The sequence below is a fragment of the Schistocerca piceifrons genome, chromosome X, assembly GCF_021461385.2.
Source record: "Schistocerca piceifrons isolate TAMUIC-IGC-003096 chromosome X, iqSchPice1.1, whole genome shotgun sequence".
NCBI lineage: Eukaryota > Metazoa > Arthropoda > Insecta > Orthoptera > Acrididae > Schistocerca > Schistocerca piceifrons.
Window position 1 is genome coordinate 384,562,456 of NC_060149.1, and position 19,063 is coordinate 384,581,518.

Consider the following 19,063-nt stretch of genomic DNA (forward strand, 5'->3'; position numbering starts at 1 on the left):
AAACACTGCATTCTGGTACAGGATTAGTTGATTGTTGTCAAGCTATAGGAAGGTGTTGCAAATTTGTACATTATATGAACTTCTGAGTAAATACAGAATCTATCACTACTACTTGACTTGACTGTAAGAGGAGAGTCAGTGGTTTATCTACTGACACTGTACACGGGAGGTACAGACAAATGAAGAACTCTCCCATACAAACAAGTTTGACATGCAGTCTCCCACTAAAACCGAGTTAGTGTGACACTTGTAGAAAAGCCTACTATGTACAATATTGGGGAAAGTAAATAGAGGAGACTAGGTGCTTTCTTTACTATCAACAGTTCTAATGTAAAGTTAATACCTATATCCATTAGGGAAACGGCAATATTAGGTAGGAAGGATAACCTTGTCCATTCAGTGTGTATGCTTGGATGCCTCATTTTAAGTGACTAAGAATCTGTTTGGAAGCCACTAGGGGAACAGGTTGCCGCCAGTTGCAGAGTATGGTGCACATTAGACTGAACAGTAGGCGTCATATGAATGACAAGTTTGCACTTTGATCATTTCGGAAGAGAAGATTACCCTTGTTAATGCAGTTTCAACAATGCTAACAATCTGTACCATTCTCAGGAAGTGATTTTGGCCCCCCTAGTTATGAGTCAAATGAAAGGATTCAACAAGAGACTTTTTAAGTATTGTGACAAACTAGACTGTTACAGCCTAGGCTGTAGGGTCCCCTTGAACGTGTCACAAGCAGTTACCCCAGTACTTGCCTGTTTGTACGCTGCACGCAAGGTCATTTTTCCTTTTTTAGGGTTTCACACCTCAGTCAGTAAAAATGTAATCCTCAAAAGACCTCTGTTGTCCAGCTGTGTCAGTCTGACTGTTAAGAGCCCTTTTTCTCAGAAACAGGTAGAGGTATAAAGTTGAAATTTATGTCAAATACTAAGGACTGTTGTCCCTGGCATTGCATTGTAAATAATTTAAACTTCTAAGCCAATCTGATAAAAAAGGCCATATATGTCACATATTTTGATACAAATTTACTCATCAAAACCTATAGATTAAAAATATACATAAATGTTGGGCTTGGCGGTCTAGCCTTAGAGCATGTGAATGGAAATCAAGAGGTCACGAGATCGAATCTCTGTCGGACAGCGGATTTTTCAGTCTTTGTTTTAACTCAGCCTTTACCTCTCAATGCTCTGAGGAGTCGCCAGAAAAAACACTCATCAATGGCGTAAGATAAATACATCTACTGTGCTCCAGCCACCTCCTCAAAGATTTATGTTCAAAAGAAACCATTGTGAAATACGTGGTTAGACCTCACTGCTACACAAGCTAAAAAATGACATCAAGTTTCAGGGTATTTTCATCAAAGTCTGGTGCACGATTATACTCGGGATTTTATTACTGGTGATCTTCAAAAATTTTTAACTCATTATTTTGAGCTTTATGAGATGTCTTTATATGTCTATATGTAATGTCATTCATTATAGAATGTTCTTCATTAATAAAAAAATACTTTTTTTGAGCATAAATTTTTAAAAGATCATTAAGTTACAGGGTTAATACAGCTGTGATAAAAATAACTTTATTGTTATCATTATCATTACTATTATTATTATTCTTTCTTTTCTCAGACGTTATGTCTGGTTAAAAATGGAAAGTGACGTGGACCTTGATCAAGCGTGACTTCCTTTTAACTGTACGGTACATGTTACATTGCATTTAGGAACTTTCGGGTAATTGAACAAGTGTCAATAATTACAGATTTCTGTAGTTGTATATATAAGTTTGGATGTAGCTGTATTGCATTGATGTACTGGTGGATATTGTGTGGTATGACTCCTGTAGTTGATAGTACAATTGGTATAATGTCAACTTTATCCTGATGCCACATGTCCTTCACTTCCTCAGCCAGTTGGATGTATTTTGCAATTTTTTCTCCTGTTTTCTTTTGAATATTTGTTGTATTGGGTATGGATATTTCGATTAGTTGTGTTAATTTCTTCTTTTTATTGGTGAGTATGATGTCAGGTTTGTTATGTGGTGGTGTTGTTGTGGTATTATTATTATTATTATTATTATTATTACTATTATTATTACAGTATTATTTAAGTATTAGCGCAATATCCAAAGAGCTGCTACCCACAGATGAGACCCTCAGAATTCTAGTTATCAATTGTTGAAGCACCCACATGAAAGACACAGGGTTTGATGCACTCTTGAAAAGCATTTTAGCTTACATACCAGTTACAGAAAAATGGCTACAATTCTACACAGATAGCAGTGCGATTTCTGGGGTATGTCTAATTGTACATTGAAAGGATATACTATTGGATAATGGAGGTGGCATATCTGTTGCAATCAAGATGATCAAATCCACTGAAATTGACACTTAAAGCTGTATGTATGAACAAGTTCAGTATCAAGCGAGGGTTTAAAATTGTAACTGCACCACTATATGATACCACATAAAATGATAAATTAAATGAATAGTAGTAAGGTGGATTAGATAATTTGAAAAGAGAAAGCGATAGTTTGGAGTTAGACATAATGGAGATTAGCGAAGTCCAGTGGTAGGTAGAACAGAACTGCATGTGAGTGCAGGGTTATAAATACAAAATAAAATTGGTGTAATGCAGGAGTTGGTCTACTAATGAAGAAATAAATAGGAATGTGAGTAAGCTACTATGAACAACATAGTGAACATATTATTGTGGCCACGATAGACATTAAGCCAATACACTCCACAGTAGTACAAGTTTATATGTGAACTAGCTCCACAGATGAAGACATTGAAGAAATGCATGATGATTGATGAGGTAGAAGAAATTATTCAGATAGTTAAGGGAGAAAAAAATTTATTTTTGATGGGAGACAGGTTCAACAGTAGGAAATGGACAAGAAGGAAAAAAATATGAAAAAAAAGGGCCGTGGAAAGGAATGAAAGAGGAAACCGCCTGTTACAATTTTGCACAAAGTGTAATTTAGTCATCACTAATACTTGCTTTAAGAGTCATGAAAGAGGCTTATAGACATGGAACAGACCTGGAGACAGTAGAAGACTTCAGGATGATTATATAATGGTAAGACACGTGTTTCGCAAGCAGATTTCAAACCGTAAGACATTTCCAGGGGTAGATCTGGAGTCTGACCATAATTTATGGTTATGAACTATAAACTGGAAAAATGCCAAATTGTAGGCAATAAAGGAGTTGGGACCTGGGTAAGTTGAAAGTACCAAAGGTGGTTGTAGATTTCAAAGGAAGCATTAAACAAAGATTCACTGCAACAAGGGACAGAAATACAGAAGAAGACAACAAATAGGTAGCTTTGAAAAATGAAATAGTTAAGGCAGCAGAGAATCAAATAGGTGAAAAGACCAAATCCTCAGATATTACAGGAGAGATTTCATTTAATTCATGAAAGGACATAACATAAAAATGCAGCAAATGAAGCAGAGCAAAAGGAATACAGATGTCCAAAAAATGAGCGACAAAAGTGCAAAATGGCTAAATAGGAATGGCTGGAGGACAAATCCAAGGTTGTAGAAGCACGTATAAGTAAGGGAAAGATAGATACCACCGAGAGGAGAATTAAGGAGGCCTTTGGAAAAAAAGAGAAGCAACTGTATCAAAATCATGAGCTCTTATGGATAACCAGAACTACGCAAACGAGGGAAAGCTGAAAAGTGGCAGGAGTATACAGAGGAGCTATGCAAAGGAGATGAACTCTAAGGCAATATTACTGAGAGGTAAGAACTAGATGAAGATGGAGATAGGATATATGATACTGCAAGACGGAATTTGACAGAATACTGAAAGACCTAAGTGGAAACAAGTCCCATGAATTGGATGACATTTCGTCAGAATTATTGAGATTCTTTGGAGAGCCAGCCACAATAAATTTATCCCATCTGGTGTGCATGACATATGAAACAATACTATCCCGTCTAATAACTTATGTTATGGTTGGGTATAAGATGCCATCCAGTTTTACAGTTGTATCAAACAAATGTCTAAGAGAACCTGTGCTCTGAAGAACTAATGTCAACTATGCATTTTATTTAGACTGTACAATTGTTATTTCTACTGTTTTACTGTTTTCAAGTTCATCACGCCTGTTTTATTTCTGTGTCCAAGTATAATTATTTGCTTAGCAGATTATATAGCTATTTGTAATCTAAACTACATTCTGTGTTCTGTAGGGGTTAATGTCTTATTAGGTTATACACAACAGTACAACACTGTTTTAATTTAATTTGCCCACTCTGTGTGTTTTAAGTTTATACAGGAACACTTACATTAGATTACCCTCAAAACTAGTTGCAAACAAAGAAAAACTAAGTGTAGCTGTGGAACTTGCTTCCAGGAGCAAAACTGATAATTAAGTACTATCTGAAAAAATATCAGACACATTAAAGTCATTTCATACTAAGTTGCTTAATTGCGACATCTTTCAGTTATATGGGAGGAGAAAGAAGGGGGAAGGGGCTTTTTGTGCTTCTTTATTTCATCCATTCTTATATGAATAAGTCTTACCATTAGTTGGTGAAGTGCCTTCTGCAGCTTTTTCACATACATATGATAGGGATCGTGCATCCAGGAAAACTGACTTATTATCAGCTTCAGTCTATAAAAAAAAAAAATTACAAAAATTCTCTTAGCATCCTTCATAACGAAACGATACAACATAGATACAGAGAAGATTGTACACTTTAAAAGTAACATTGCACTAAAAGCAAGTGCATGAAGAAAGACTCAACTGGATTGGTATTCAGCAAGCAAGCGGCATAAGAATGCTCCCAAATATTCAGGTGTTTGCACTTAGAATTTAAATTATGTAGTATCTGGCTTCTTCCCATTATAGCTACATTTTACTAAAAGTTTCAAACACAATTCAGGGCTAGCATAAACTAAAATGTATCTAACAATATTCTTATCTCTTTCATTAGAAAAAGAATGTACACGATTGTACTGTAGGCAATGAAAATACACTGGTGCCCTACCTCTGAAAGTTAATGACACTAACTTTCTAGGCTCCCATCTATTTTAATTTTTTAGAATACTTTAGTCATAAATTGATAAGTGCCCACTATTTCTGTATTATTGTACTTCATTACAGCAGCATAAAATGTAAATTACTGACTCATTCCAATAAAATTATATTAAAGAAAGGTAAATGTCACTCTGATAGTTGGTTTGATTACCATGGTGCTTTACTAGGCATGGAGGCAGTATGCCATTGCCTTCCTCTTACCTTTGAATTGACGTAGCTAGTTATAAAGAGACAAAGCTTAGCGTGAACTCCAAACTATGGCACAACATTGTCAGATCATAAAGGTCACTGCCATAGGGGAAAAAGATGATAAGTGACAGAACTTGCCCACTAAGCCACTGATTAAGTTCAGTTACCTCGAATGCCATAACATACTATGAATACTTTTTATTGTAAACACTTGGTGTAAAAAGTTTCAGCAACAAGGACATTTTAAAGATAAAAATCATCCAAAGTTATCAAAGTAAAGGGATACATACCTTTACTTCAAATCCATCTTCTCCAAGACTGTGTCCCAGGCGCTCAGGTTGCACGCCACATGTAGTTGCAGTTCCTTGTATGCAGGAGAATTATATTAACGTTAATCTGACAAAGAATGGAAAAATAAAAGTATATAATTATAATAACTTACCACATTTCCCAATTAGGAATCCCTTTAATTTCCATGTACTTGGCGTTTTCCAACTTATTTTTGCATCTAGACTGTTTATATCTGCATATAGATCATCAAATGACCTTGAAATCCTGGAACTGCCACTCTTGCGACTATTCTGAAATCCTGTATTAAGGATATCACCAGATGACGTACCGCTCCTCAGCCATGGTGAATTACTTTGAATCTCCATCACACTTCTTTGCATAACTCGATTGTCTGGACTCTGTACTCTTAACTTTTGCACACTTGAAAAAGAGTATGAGCGACGGTGTCCAACTAGTTCTGTTTTAGGTTCAGAGCACCTCAAATCTGTTACACTGCCACTTTTAAAAAGTTCCCTCGAGTCATTTAGAGCTTTCTGAATACATTTTTTCACACGTTCAGCAATGACTGCTTTGACTTTTATATCTGATGTACTGTATCTTCTGCTTCTGACAGGAGCACCAACACTTATTTCACTATGCACTACGACATCATTTGTTTTCTGACTGCTGGAACCAGAACTTTCATCGTGTTCATTGTGGCTGTTGTGCTTGAAATCAGTAAAGCTGGTTTTGTTTTCTTCTACACACTGTACAGTCTCATTGACAGATCGAGCAAAAACAGGACTTGGTAAATCGAGCAGTTTTGCAGTATTTACTACTTTTTCTTCTCTTGTTCCTGAAAGAAAATTATTGTGTGAATGATGTGAGATTGTACACGGACTGATCTGTTCATTTGAAAATTTAGCTCTTACCTGTTAACAATCCTCCAGATCTATCAAACTTATAGATGTCATCACTTACATTCAAATAATTCTTAACTGACTGCATATTGGTGATGTCTAGCTGAGATGAAAGCACACTAATATTCTCACACTTTGATGGAGTTATCTTAGAATAGATGTCTTCCATATTCTTTGTTACTGGTTGGATGTTCCCAGAGGCTTTTTCAAACACCATCTCAAAAGGGTCATCCTTGCTGCTTAAGTTCTTATTTGTTAAGTCCATTAATTGGTCAAATGGATTCGCACCATAGTCACAAATCCCAAATGACATGAGAGGAGCGGGTAGCAAAGGTTTCATGGAAATACTTCCTGGTGCTCTTCCTGAATCTGAATAAGTAGTATTAAAATCAATCAATTCATTTTGATCCTCTCCTACGGAAAAAAAGAAAAGAAAAAAATAAATGAACAAAAACATCATTTATTTACACACACACACACACACACACACACACACACACACACACACACTAGTTAGTGGTACTGTTAGATAGATTTTTAGTCAATAATACCTGGCAAACCGTGAAGCATAATTTTTTACAATTTTACACACACTGTGTTCTTAGCCTGAGGACCATGTGATACAGACCAGCTGCCACATCATCCTCAGCATAAAGTATCATTTGTATGTGATATTCAGAGTAGAGGGGTCAACACAAGTAGCTCCTTAACTGGCATCACGAAGCTGAATGTATCCCATTTCCTCTGATAGTACCAGGAACTGACTCCAGGTTCTCTGCATGACAGTCAGACAGCACTGACCACTCAGCTATGGAGGTGGATAGAACCAAAAATTCTATACCTAAATTAGCTGCATGGAATAGATTTGCTTATTCACAAATCTATGACCCCTACTAGAAAGAACTAGAGTTGCCACTTCCTTTTTTTCTAAATTTTTGGACTTTTTCATAATTTAATATAAATATTTCTTGAAGCAGCATACATTTTTAATCACCTGCGCTTAGTATATTTACATTATGAAAGGTTTCATACAAAAGTACCAAGTAATGGCAATGTCAGTTCCAAATACAACTGTATGCCCCTTCTACTCCATACTGCCTCAGTAGTCCCTATTAAAGTCTGAAATATGCAATGAGACAAAGATACACTACAATCACAACAACTAAATACTATAAAAATTATGGTAATCACATTTACTTGGCAACTGCATTAGTTTAAACAGTGAAACAGAAAATGCAAATCACAGTGAATGCAGTACAGACCAAATTTCTGACATTAACTGTATAAAAATGTTCCCCATTGGCATAGCTAATAGAATAATGTGCTATAATGGAGAAAATAAAAAAGGGAGTACAGGACAGATGGTATTTCCATAAACTACTAACCACATTATCACTTGACAATACTCTGCACCATTCACTCTGTTGAATCACAGCTGTATTATTTAAACTCACCTGAAAATTTTCTTTCTTGTGATATATGTGTGAGTGGAGGGAGGGGGGGGGGGGGCTGATCATGTTTCATTCATACCAGCATGCAGCCCTGACTATGAGGAAAGCAGAAAGACATCTTCTTACACCCTACAGAACTGAAGTGGAATTTTAAAAATTGGTGAAAGACTGCTATTACAACTATTTCATCTCAGATTCATTTCTCAGTGGAACTGTTTATAGAAGTTAACTTTGTTACTGTTGATAGTAAATGAGTTTACATTCTGAGAGATATGATGGTCCATTAAAGCAAAATCTATTCCTCTTATCTTATAATATAGCAAAACACACATTTAAAATTTACACAAAACACATCTGTCAACGAAAGGACAATCACAAAAGTGGTGGGAGTGCCTTATCAAAGATGAAGTTGTTCAAAACAGCACAAGCTCAAATGAGGGAAGGAAATCCCAAGTGTCCTTTTCCAAGCAACCATCCCATAGAAAATCTAAATGAAGATGGCAGCACACAGCTGTGTATCACTGTCTTCCTGAATGAAAGTCCTGTGTCTTAACCACTGTGCCACCTCAGCTGGTGAGAAATGCTGTGGAGTTTGGAAAGTGGGAGAGAAGTACTGGCTAACTGAAAGTAAGGCAGGATGTGAAGAATGCATGAATAGCTATGTTTGGAAGAGCATTTACCCATGAAAGACAAGCTTTCTACTGCAAGTTCAGCAAAGTCCAAATCTTATGGGCATTGTAAGAAGTTGCAATACCTTCCAAGGTATTTACAATAAAAATTAGAAACTCGTGCAACAGAAGCTTCCTTCCAAATGGAATTGAGATTTTATAAAACAAAAGTTATGCAAATTCCAGTGTTACATTCTTGATTTTCTTTATTTAAACTAACGACTTGTCGCCTGAATATGTTTCTTATATTTCATTTTATCTGTTTCTACAATCGTGTTATAATTTCATGTATTGACTCGTTCCATGACCATGGAGACTTCTCCTAAATGTGGTCCCACGGAACAATAAATAAATAAATAAATAAATAAATAAATAAATAAATAAATAAATGAAATAGTCTACATTACAGCTGAAAATTACAATACATTACTTTGGATATTTCTTGAACTGATCCAGTATTGGGCGAACTTTGTTTTCCTTGACTGGCCTTCTACATCACCCAAGACAAATCCTACAGAAAATGTCTGGGATTATTTTTAATAACAGGTGACACATTGCAATCTATGTTCCCACATTGAAAAGTCTACAGAATAAAAGGATCAATGAGTGGCTTCATCTGAAGAAACTTGTGCACTCTCTTCCTCACCAAACTGTGGCCATTACCAAGACTAGAGACTGTGTTACGTGATGATGCCTTGGAAGTGTTTCTTTGTTCTTCACATGAAATGACTGACATCTGGCAGATCCTGTTAGCTAAATGAGTCAGCAAATTGTTTCTTCTACTAGATGTGCTAGTTGTTTTACCTCAACCTCCCCACCACAAATGTACCTTTAAACACCTAGGTAAGTTAATTCTCCAAAAAAACTACATTTACAAACACCTCTGAAATAAGTTTCAGCCTTGTTTTTATAAACTAAAAAAATTATCTATTAAAATTTATAATCCATATTTATCAAAGATATTGCATATAAATTTCAATGTGTCAGTGTAGTCACATCCCCACATCAAGTCAACACACTTTCTTAGTGCCTCAGGTACTCAGCTCCATTATAAAAGTGAACATTTTGAGCTTCTAGTGTTGTGTCTGTATGCCAACTACTCTGCACTACTTTCACAGTGTTAGGCTCAGGGATATTCTGAAATATGGCTAGGTAACACACCAGTAGCATGTCCGCCTGGGCTACCATGTTTATCACACTGCCAAGTTCAGCAAGCAGTTGGGTAGCAGCTGTTACTAAATGCTGTACTCCAGTTTGTTTTTGGGTTGTATGTGGCTTGCTATTTTTTTTTCCCGATTTTAAAAGAAGTGATGAGACTAACCCTGGTCCATTATGGGATTCTAGTACAACTCTCAACACTGGAAGGTATTAGTGATCCCTGCGACCATGTCGGTTCTGCTTTCACAAAAGCAAAAATCACTTTTGTCTGCTGCTGGCCCTGGGCGGGGGAGGCCGGACTCATTTCCCACACTGCTCCTCTCCTCTCGGGCAGTCTAAGTTCTTGTTTGTTTATGCTTGTGAGTGGCTGCCACATGGGTGTATCAACATTATACCAGCCATACTGATCAAACAGTGTATGTAGTAGAGCTGTATTGACCACAGGTAAATGCTGAGTTTCATTTAAAAGTGCTGTGTCTGGGCTATTTGTCCTAGCATAAGTGAGGCTGCAGTTCCCAGTCTACCACAAGCATTACAGGGGCTAATGGAGATAAAACATCTAAAACTTAAAAAGTTTAAGATACAAATTCTGTAAAAACTGCTCTCATTTTTACTCATATTGATTTACATTCACCCAACAAATAATGTTCTAGCATTCCAATTGTGAAACAGTGAACATGGTTTCTGCACTGAAAAATGGATAGACCTAGATTAAATGACAGATAAAATAGTAACTCAATAAAGTTGACTAGATGATGACTTACAAAAAGAAAAAGAAGCTGGGTGAGCCAGTCAACCCAACAACATATTAAAACGTAAAAATCTTAAATTCATCCACAGGCCCTGGCAGGCTCAAAGGTACTGACCAACCATCATGTCATCCTCTGCCAATGGTGTCACTGGATGCAGTAAACAACACATTAAAAGTACCTCACTAAAATTTAAGAACCAGGTAACATCTCACACAATCTTAAAATTTGTACCATATCAGATCCATCATTTGCGAAAATAGAGGGGAGATAAGTGGGTAAACTGAAATTTTACACATCTGTTCATCAAAATTCTATGACCTATTCACAGACATATTAGGATGAATTAGTTTTCTTCAGGTGTGGCTCCATTGTCACAAGAAATTGTTTGAAATATGACATTACTTCTGCCAAGATTATATTTTTGGAAAACAGCGTTTACTTATACCACTATTGATCAATCTTATCTATAGACCCATTTTTAAGAAGACCTTAATGTACAAGATCACACATACAAGTCTTATGACATCCACGTGCCAGGCAGTTACCGCCATACATAAACAATGTGATGGATTACAATTAGATCTTATCTAGACATTAATCCTACAAAATATTTTCTCACACATGCTGATCAATGGCTGTTTAGGTGGGGCTTTGTTCCTCTGCAATCATTTTTTAAAAAAAGTAAATCAACCTCACTTGAGTAGTACTTCACAAAACTTTTGTCATCATTTGTTAAAGTTACTAATAGTAGTCTCTTACCTGCCATACCTCTCCTCTGTGAGTAGTTTAGGACCTGATTCTTCACCTGTAAAAGTAACAGTTAAGATCAAGAAAACAGGAAATAAACTAGGCACTTACTGATAATAATTAATCAAAATCAGGAAATGTAGTTTTAGTATTATAACAAAGAATATCAAGCTCCCATACTACAATGTTTGATTACCACAGAAAGTAAAGCTGACGTCAACCCAAAGGCTGATAGCAGCATTCCAGCGCTCTAGTATTAATTGTTTCATTGGAGGTGACGTATCCAATTTTCCTCAAACTTGTGAATTGATTTATTTAATCAAACCTACAGTTTAAGATAAGGACCAGCCCACAGCACAACTTTGCGTTCTTCACATACGCAGAATATTGTCAAAGGTGATATACTAAAGCAGAAAACATCTCTGGAATGCCTGGAAATCAAAAATCGAACATTCATTTGTAGCCTGCTAGTTGACCGCTTAACATCCATTTAGCTACTTAATATCTGCCAATATGTTACAACAAAAAATTCTGCATTAAGTTACTGGTACATGGCACCGACAAGTAATCTATCTCAACTATACTCGCTTATCTAGCTACTCCAATCAGTGTAGGCTGATGCACCAGGAGACCACTGAAAGTAAAAATAACCAACTAAATATGATATATTGTAAGTGCAAACAATGGGTATTTCTATTATGGGATGGCTACAAAGTGCTGTTCAAGTGATGAACACGGAACATCAACTGGTCTGCTTCAGTTTGACCATTGAATGCGACAGAAGTGGTACTAAGTATCATCACATGACAAAGGACCATTACTACCAATAAAGACAGCAATGTGTGTGCATCAATGACATCACAGAGGGCGTCGGTTGGTTTGTGGTGGTCGAAGGGACCAGACTACAAAGGTCATCGGTCCCTTGTTCCATGACCATAAAAACTCACAAGGCGTAAAAACAAGTAAAAGAGGTAACAAGGGACAACACAGAACAAGAAAGACAAAGACCAGAAAACAAGTAAATAAAAGCACACAGAGATTTACAGCGGTTGGCTGACCATAGAAACAAAAAAGGAAAAGCCAACCACCAAGAAACACACTAAAAACCACAATCTAAAACCATAGGCCAAAGGCCAGACTCAACACAAAAAAAGGACACAAACCCTTAGATTGAGCGATAAAAGCCCCCTGCACAAACAAAACTCAAAACTAAGCCTGCCATGGCAGTGTCATCCGATAAAAGTGCAGGGAGCATATCAGGCAGCGTAAATGTCAGCCTGAGTGCAGTTAAAAACGGACAGGCCAACAGCATGTGGACCACTGCCAACACTGATCCACAGCGGCAGAGAGGTGGATCCTCACATCGCAAGAAATGACCATGCGTCATCCAGGTGTGCCCAATGCGGAGCTGGTAGAGAACAACTGAGTCCTTGCGAGAGGCTCGTAAGGAGGAGCGCCACACACTGGTAGTCTCCTTGACAATCTGAAGTTTGTTGGGTGAAGGCAGGGTGCGCCACTCTTCACCCCAGGTGCGAAGTACCTTCTGCTGCAAAACTGACCTGAGGTCACTCTCCGAAAGGTCAATCTCCAAGGCTGGTGCACCGACAGCCTGTTTGCCCAGCATGTCAACACATTCATTTCCTGGTATGCCGACATGACCCGGGGCCCACACAAAGACCACGGAGCGGCCGCAACGGGCAAGAGTATGGAGGGACTCCTGGATAGCCATCATCAGACGACAGCAAGGAAAACACTGGTCAATAGCTCGTAAACTGCTCAGGGAGTCACCACAGATAACGAAGGAATCACCTGAGCAGGAGCGGATATACTCTAGGGCACAAGAGATGGCGACCAGCTCAGCAGTGAAAACACTGCAGCCAGACGGCAATGAGTGTCGTTCATAATGATCTCCTAGAGAAAGAGCATAACCGACACAACCAGCAAGCATCGGACTGTCAGTATAGACAACGTCAGAGCCTTGAAACACGGCAAGAATTGAAAGAAAGCGGCTGCGGAGGGCCTCAGGAGAGACTGAGTCCTTTGGGCCCTGTGCCAAATCGAGCCAAAGGTATGGGTGGGGGGCACACCTCGGGTGTAGACGTATATGGGCCCAGAAAGCAGGAGGGAGAGAAAAAACCTCGAGCGCAGAGAAAAGAGCCCGGACACAAACTGAGATCGTACACCCTGATCGGGGCCACCGCTCTGGCAGATGGACAACCGAGTTGGGGAACAGCAGATGGTAACTGGGGTGCCCAGGTGAGCTCCAAACGTGGGCAGTGTAAGTGGCTAGTAATTGTTGGCACTGGATCCGCAATGGAGAGACAGGCCTCCACAAGTATGCTAGTGACAGGGCTTGTGTGGAAAGCTCCAGTGGCAAGTCAGATTCCGCTGTGAAGGATGGGGTCAAGCAACCGCAACGTGGAAGGGGATGCCGAACCGTAAGCCATGCTCTCATAATCTAGACAGTACTGGATTAATGCCTGGTACAGCCATAAAAGGTAGGCCGATCGGCACCCCAGCTGGTGTGACTCAAGCAACGAAGAGCATTAAGATGCCGCCAGCACGTTTGTTTAAGCTGCCGAATATGAGGGAGCCAAGTCGATTGCATATCAAAAACCAATCCCAAAAACTGATGCGTCTCTACCACTGAAAGATGTTCGCTGTCAAGTTAAAGCCATGGCACAGGATGAACAGTGCGATGCCGGCAGAAATGCATAACGCAGGTCTTGGCAGCCGAAAACTGGAAGCCATGTGCTATAGCTCAAGACTGCGCCTTGCAGATAGTGCTCTGCAGCTGCCGTTCAACACCTGCAACGCCGGTGGAGCTATAGTATAGGCAGAAGTCATCAGCATGCAAAGAAGCTGAGACAGACGTTCTCACGGCCACAACAAGCCCATTAATTGCAACTAAAAAGTGGCAGACACTCAAGACGGATCTTTGCAAGACCCCATTCTCCTGAACTCGGGAGGAACTATGGAAGGCCGCAACTTGCACGTGGAAGGAACAAAGAGACAGAAAATTTTGTATGAAAATCGGGAGCGGCCCCCAAAGACCCCACCTATGAAGCATGTCAAAAAAAGACGGCAACCAGATGCTGATGGTGGGCAAAGGCCGTACGGATGGCAGACTCTCGGCTCACCAGATTATCGGTGGCAGAGCAGCCCTTACGGAACCCACTCTGAGACGGAGCCAGAAGGCCCTTAGACTCAAGAAGCCAACTCAACCTCCAGCTCACCATGCATTCGAGCAACTTGCAAAGAACGTTGGTGAGGCTAATGGGGTGGTAGTTGTCCACCTCCAGTGGGTTCTTGCCAGTTTTCAACACAGGGATTACAATGCTTTCCTGCCATTGCGACGGGAACTCACCCTCAACCCAGATACGGTTGAAAAGGTCTAGGAGGCATCTCTGCAGTCCACCGAGTGGTGTCTCAGCATCTGACAGTCGATGCGATCTGGCCCGGGATACGTATCAGGGCAAGCAGCTAGGGCACTTTGGAATTCCCACTCACTGAATGGAGCATTGTACAAGTCAGGGTGGTGTGTGTGAAATGAAAGGCTCCGACACTCCAACCGCATTTTCAGGCAGTGGAAGGCCTGCAGATAATTCGCAGAAGTGGAACTCTGAGCAAAATGCTCCGCTACAGTACAGACTGCTCCATTCAGTGAAAGCGCAGGTACACTGATGGGGGTCCAATAGCCACAGAGTCGACTAATCTTGGCCCAAACCCATGATGGAGAGGTACAGAGGCCAATGGTGGAGACACCTTTCCCAGCACTCCTGTTTGCGTCGGCACATGAGGCAGCAGGCTCACGCACGGAGCCGTTTAAAGGCAATGAGGTGTTCCAATGAGGGATGCCACTTTTGACGCTGGAGGGCCCGCCTGCGATCTTTAATCGCCTCAGCGATATCAGGCAACCACCAAGGCACAGTCCTCCGCCGAAGGGACCCATAAGAACAGGGAATGGCAGATTCTGTGGCAGTAATGATGCCGGTGGTGACCGAGTGAACCAACGCATCAATGGTGTCATTGGAAAGAGGCTCAATAGTGGCAATGGAGGTGAACAAGTCCCAGTCAGCCTTATTCATAGCCCACATGAGGGGTGCCCAGAAGAGTGATGGTGTGACAGAAAGATCGGAAAGTGGCCACTATCACACAAGTCGTCATGCACACTCCATTGGACACACGGTAATAGGCTAGGGCTGCAGATCGAAAGGTCAACGGCTGAGTACGTGCCAGGCATCACACTCAAATGTGTGAAGGCACCATTATTTAAAAGAGAAAGGTTGAGCTGTGCCAACACTTGCTCAATGACAGTGCATTGGCCTGTTGCCACTGATCCACCCCAGAGGGTTATGGGCAGGAAGTCCCCCAGTAAGAGGAAAAGTGGCAGCAATTGGGCCATCAGTGCAGCCAGGACATGCTGCAGGACATCACCATCCGGTGGAAGATAGAGACTGCAGACAGTAACAGCCCAAGGCGTCAACACCCGAACAGTGACAGCCTCTAAAAGTGTTTGTAGAGGGACACACACGCTGTAAAGAGAGTGAAGGACATAGATGCAGACACCACCAGATACCCTCTCATAAGCTGCCTGGTTCTTATAATAACCCTGATAGCCATGGAGGGCAGGGGTTCACATCACCGGAAACCAAGTTTCCTGTAGAGCAATGCAGAGGAAAGGGTGAAGGCTGAGAAGTTATCCGAGCTCAGCAAGATGGTGGAAAAAACTGCTGCAGTTCCACGGATGACACTGTCCACAGCCGAGATAGATGTGAAGGGGCCTAGGAGGCAGATTACACTGCTGGGTCACCTGATGCCACCGATGGAGTACCTGTGCGAGTGACATCGATTGTGTCTGAGGGTCCGGCAAGATCTAGGTCCTCAGCTTATGCCAGAATCTCTACCTCGTCCACAGACACAGAGATTGTAGGTTGTGGTGGGGTGGGTGCCACTGCAAGTTCCTTGGTCTTAGAGGTCTTCTTTTTGGACTTTTCTCACTGCTCCTTGGGTTTCACTGGCTGGGAGGGCTTCACTGATTCAGTCTCCGGGACGGAGGAGGATCGTGAAGCCCTACGAACAGCTGCTTGTGAGCACTTATGCCACTGGCGGGCGTCATCCCTCCCACTGGTGGAAAACTGGGGAGGGAGGGACCCAAGGGACCCCTTGCGAGCGAGAGGACACTTCTCCGGCTTAGAAGCAGGGATAGACTTCCCCGATGGGTGGAGGGGTGTTGCTCCTGAGGTAGGTGGTGCAGGAGCAACAGGGTGGGTAGTGCCCCCCACGATCAAGGGAGAATGTGGAGTCGTACGGCTCGGGGAGCCGACTGGAATTCGCTGAACTGATGGGGCTATCACTGTTGTCGTAGTGGCGGCATATGAGGAAGTCATTTGCACAGGATGGAGTCTTTCATATTTCCTCTTAGCCTCAGTATAGGTCAGTCGGCCCAGGTTCTTATATTCCATGATTTTCTGCTCTTTCTGTAAGAGCCTGCAGTCTGGCGAGCAAGATGAATGATGCTCTCCGCAGTTGACACAGATGGGAGGCGGGGCACATGGAGTGTTGGGATGTGATGGGCATCTGCAATCTCGACATGTGAGGCTGGAAGTACAGCGGGAAGACATATGGCCCAACTTCCAGCACTTAAAGCACCGCATCAGGGGAGGGATATAGGGCCTGACATCACAGCGGTAGACCATCACCTTGACCTTCTCCGGTAATTTATCACCCTCGAAAGCCAAGGTGAAGGCACCAGTAGCAATATGATTATGCTTTGGACCCTGATGAACACGCCGGACAAAATGTACGCCTCACCGCTCTAAATTGGCACCCAGCTCGTCATCAGACTACAAAAGAAGGTCCCTATGGAAAATAATATCCTGGACCATATTTAAACTCTTATGGGGTGTGATGGTAACTGAAACACCCCCCAACTTGTCACAAGCAAGTAACCATTGTGACTGGGAAGAGGATTCCGTTTTTATCAATACTGCCAAGTCCTCCACCTCTTCAAACTTGTCCTCTAGATGCTCTGCAAAGAACTGAGGATTTTTTGACATGAAAGACTCCCCATCAGCTTTCATACAAACTAGGAACCGGGGCGAATAAGGGTCACTGCCATCCTGAGCCTTTCGCTCCTCCCACGGTGCGGCCAAGGAGAGGAACGATTTGAGTTCATGTTTCTAAGCATTGAATTGAGCCCGGGAATGCTTAGAGACTGCTGGCGGCTGGCCACCAGCAAGAGAAGATGCGCCATGCTTCACTGCGTGCCATATGCCGTGATGCCACCCATACCAACCAAGGGACCTCCACACAGGCGCCACCCAGCCACAGCAAGGGCCACCTGGCAGGATGGGCATTGCCGGGAGTCCCGATGCCCCAGAGAGATACTCATCTACTCCTTGGCATACGTGGGGAGTTAACAGTGCACGCATCAGCAGAGTGATCCCTGTGTTGTCAGGGGGCTACAACCAACAGGGTACATGGCTGCCCCACCACAACAGACTGGCTACCGTGCTGGATATTAAGTGCAAGGAAGTCCATGGTCGTCATCTCCGTAGAAAGCAACACTGCACAGTGCATGGTGGAAATCACACCCAGGAATGTATCCTCACCCTAGAGATGGAGTACGAGCGGGACTGCAATGCGACGATGGGAAAGCTGTCTAAAGATCTCAATGCACGATGGACACAATGCACCATGTAAGGCGCCCTTCCCTAGTTGGGTCGCTCTTCGGAAGAATTTTGAAAGATGGAGGTCAAACCCGAGAGGGGACCATCACATGAAAGCCAAAACGTGTGAGACTCCTTTTAGTCACCTCTTACGACAGGCAGGAATACCACGGGCCTATTCTTACCCCCGAACCCGCAGGGGGGACAGAAAGTGTACAACACCCACAGAAGACTGGTCCATAGCTGACTACAGGCAACAAATGCACAACTAAGGTCACATAAAAGGCAGACTGCAACTACCTCTAATGATGTCACTGCCCAAGTGACATGTACGGGCACAGAAGTGATAGAGCTCTAACAGTTTGCTGTGTAATTTCTAATATGAAATTTCTGTGAAAATGTCTGAACTGTAAAAATATCACACATTTCACACAGGTTACCTGAAAGCTTCAGAGGAATTCAGATAGGGGAATTAAAATTATAAACATTTTACATCATTATTAAACAATTTAACTTCAAGATCATTACTAAAACAATTTGCTTCATTTTCAAGTTTCTGTAAAACATGCACTGCTGAACCTTGATATTATGTGAAAAATGATTTTTATATCATGTGGCACATTTATTCAGGAGGAAAAACTAGAAAATAAGTCACACCACTGCACATAAATCTGCATTATACAGGAAATTTAAGTAACTTTTATCTACTATTGTTTACAAGACAGTTGTTTATTACTCTAGAATAATTATTTGTGAAACTATTTTTCAAAATGCAACAAGCTTTTGAAATGATTTCTTTCACATCTTTAACCCAAGTGGATGCCTCTGAAACGTGAGAACAGTCAATGGTCATTTCCAGAAGCAGTTTAACTACTTCCCTAAGATTAAGATCTGTGCTGCTTAAGACCAAACATTGAAAGTCGTCACACAGATGTGTTTGGAATAATTTTTATCCTTCAAGGACAACTTGAAATATGAAATCAGACTTATGCTTTAAGGCACCTCTGCACAGATTGAGCAAATATGAGTTCATGCCACTGTTTATCCAATTTGCAGTGAATTCCTCAGTACTAAGCATAAGCATTTTACATTTATTGTACCCACTTATTAATTTTAATGAATTGCATAACCTCTTATGTAGAACAGCACAAGGAAGTCATTCAAAGAGATTTCTGTTTAACTTCTACCTTC

General features: G+C 41.2%; 1 protein-coding gene across 3 annotated transcripts in view; it reads right to left on the reverse strand.

The window, feature by feature from the left end:
• Positions 1 to 19,063, reverse strand: part of LOC124721650 — a 169,427-nt gene that overhangs the window by 120,986 nt on the left and 29,378 nt on the right. For all 3 annotated transcript variants that reach the window (XM_047246714.1, XM_047246715.1, XM_047246716.1), the window contains 5 exons: positions 11,214 to 11,259; positions 6,438 to 6,839; positions 5,678 to 6,361; positions 5,526 to 5,599; positions 4,530 to 4,620 (listed from right to left, as the gene is read on the reverse strand). In XM_047246714.1, coding sequence (XP_047102670.1) covers positions 4,530 to 4,620; positions 5,526 to 5,599; positions 5,678 to 6,361; positions 6,438 to 6,839; positions 11,214 to 11,259 — 1,297 coding nt within the window. The remainder of the gene's footprint in view (positions 1 to 4,529; positions 4,621 to 5,525; positions 5,600 to 5,677; positions 6,362 to 6,437; positions 6,840 to 11,213; positions 11,260 to 19,063) is intronic.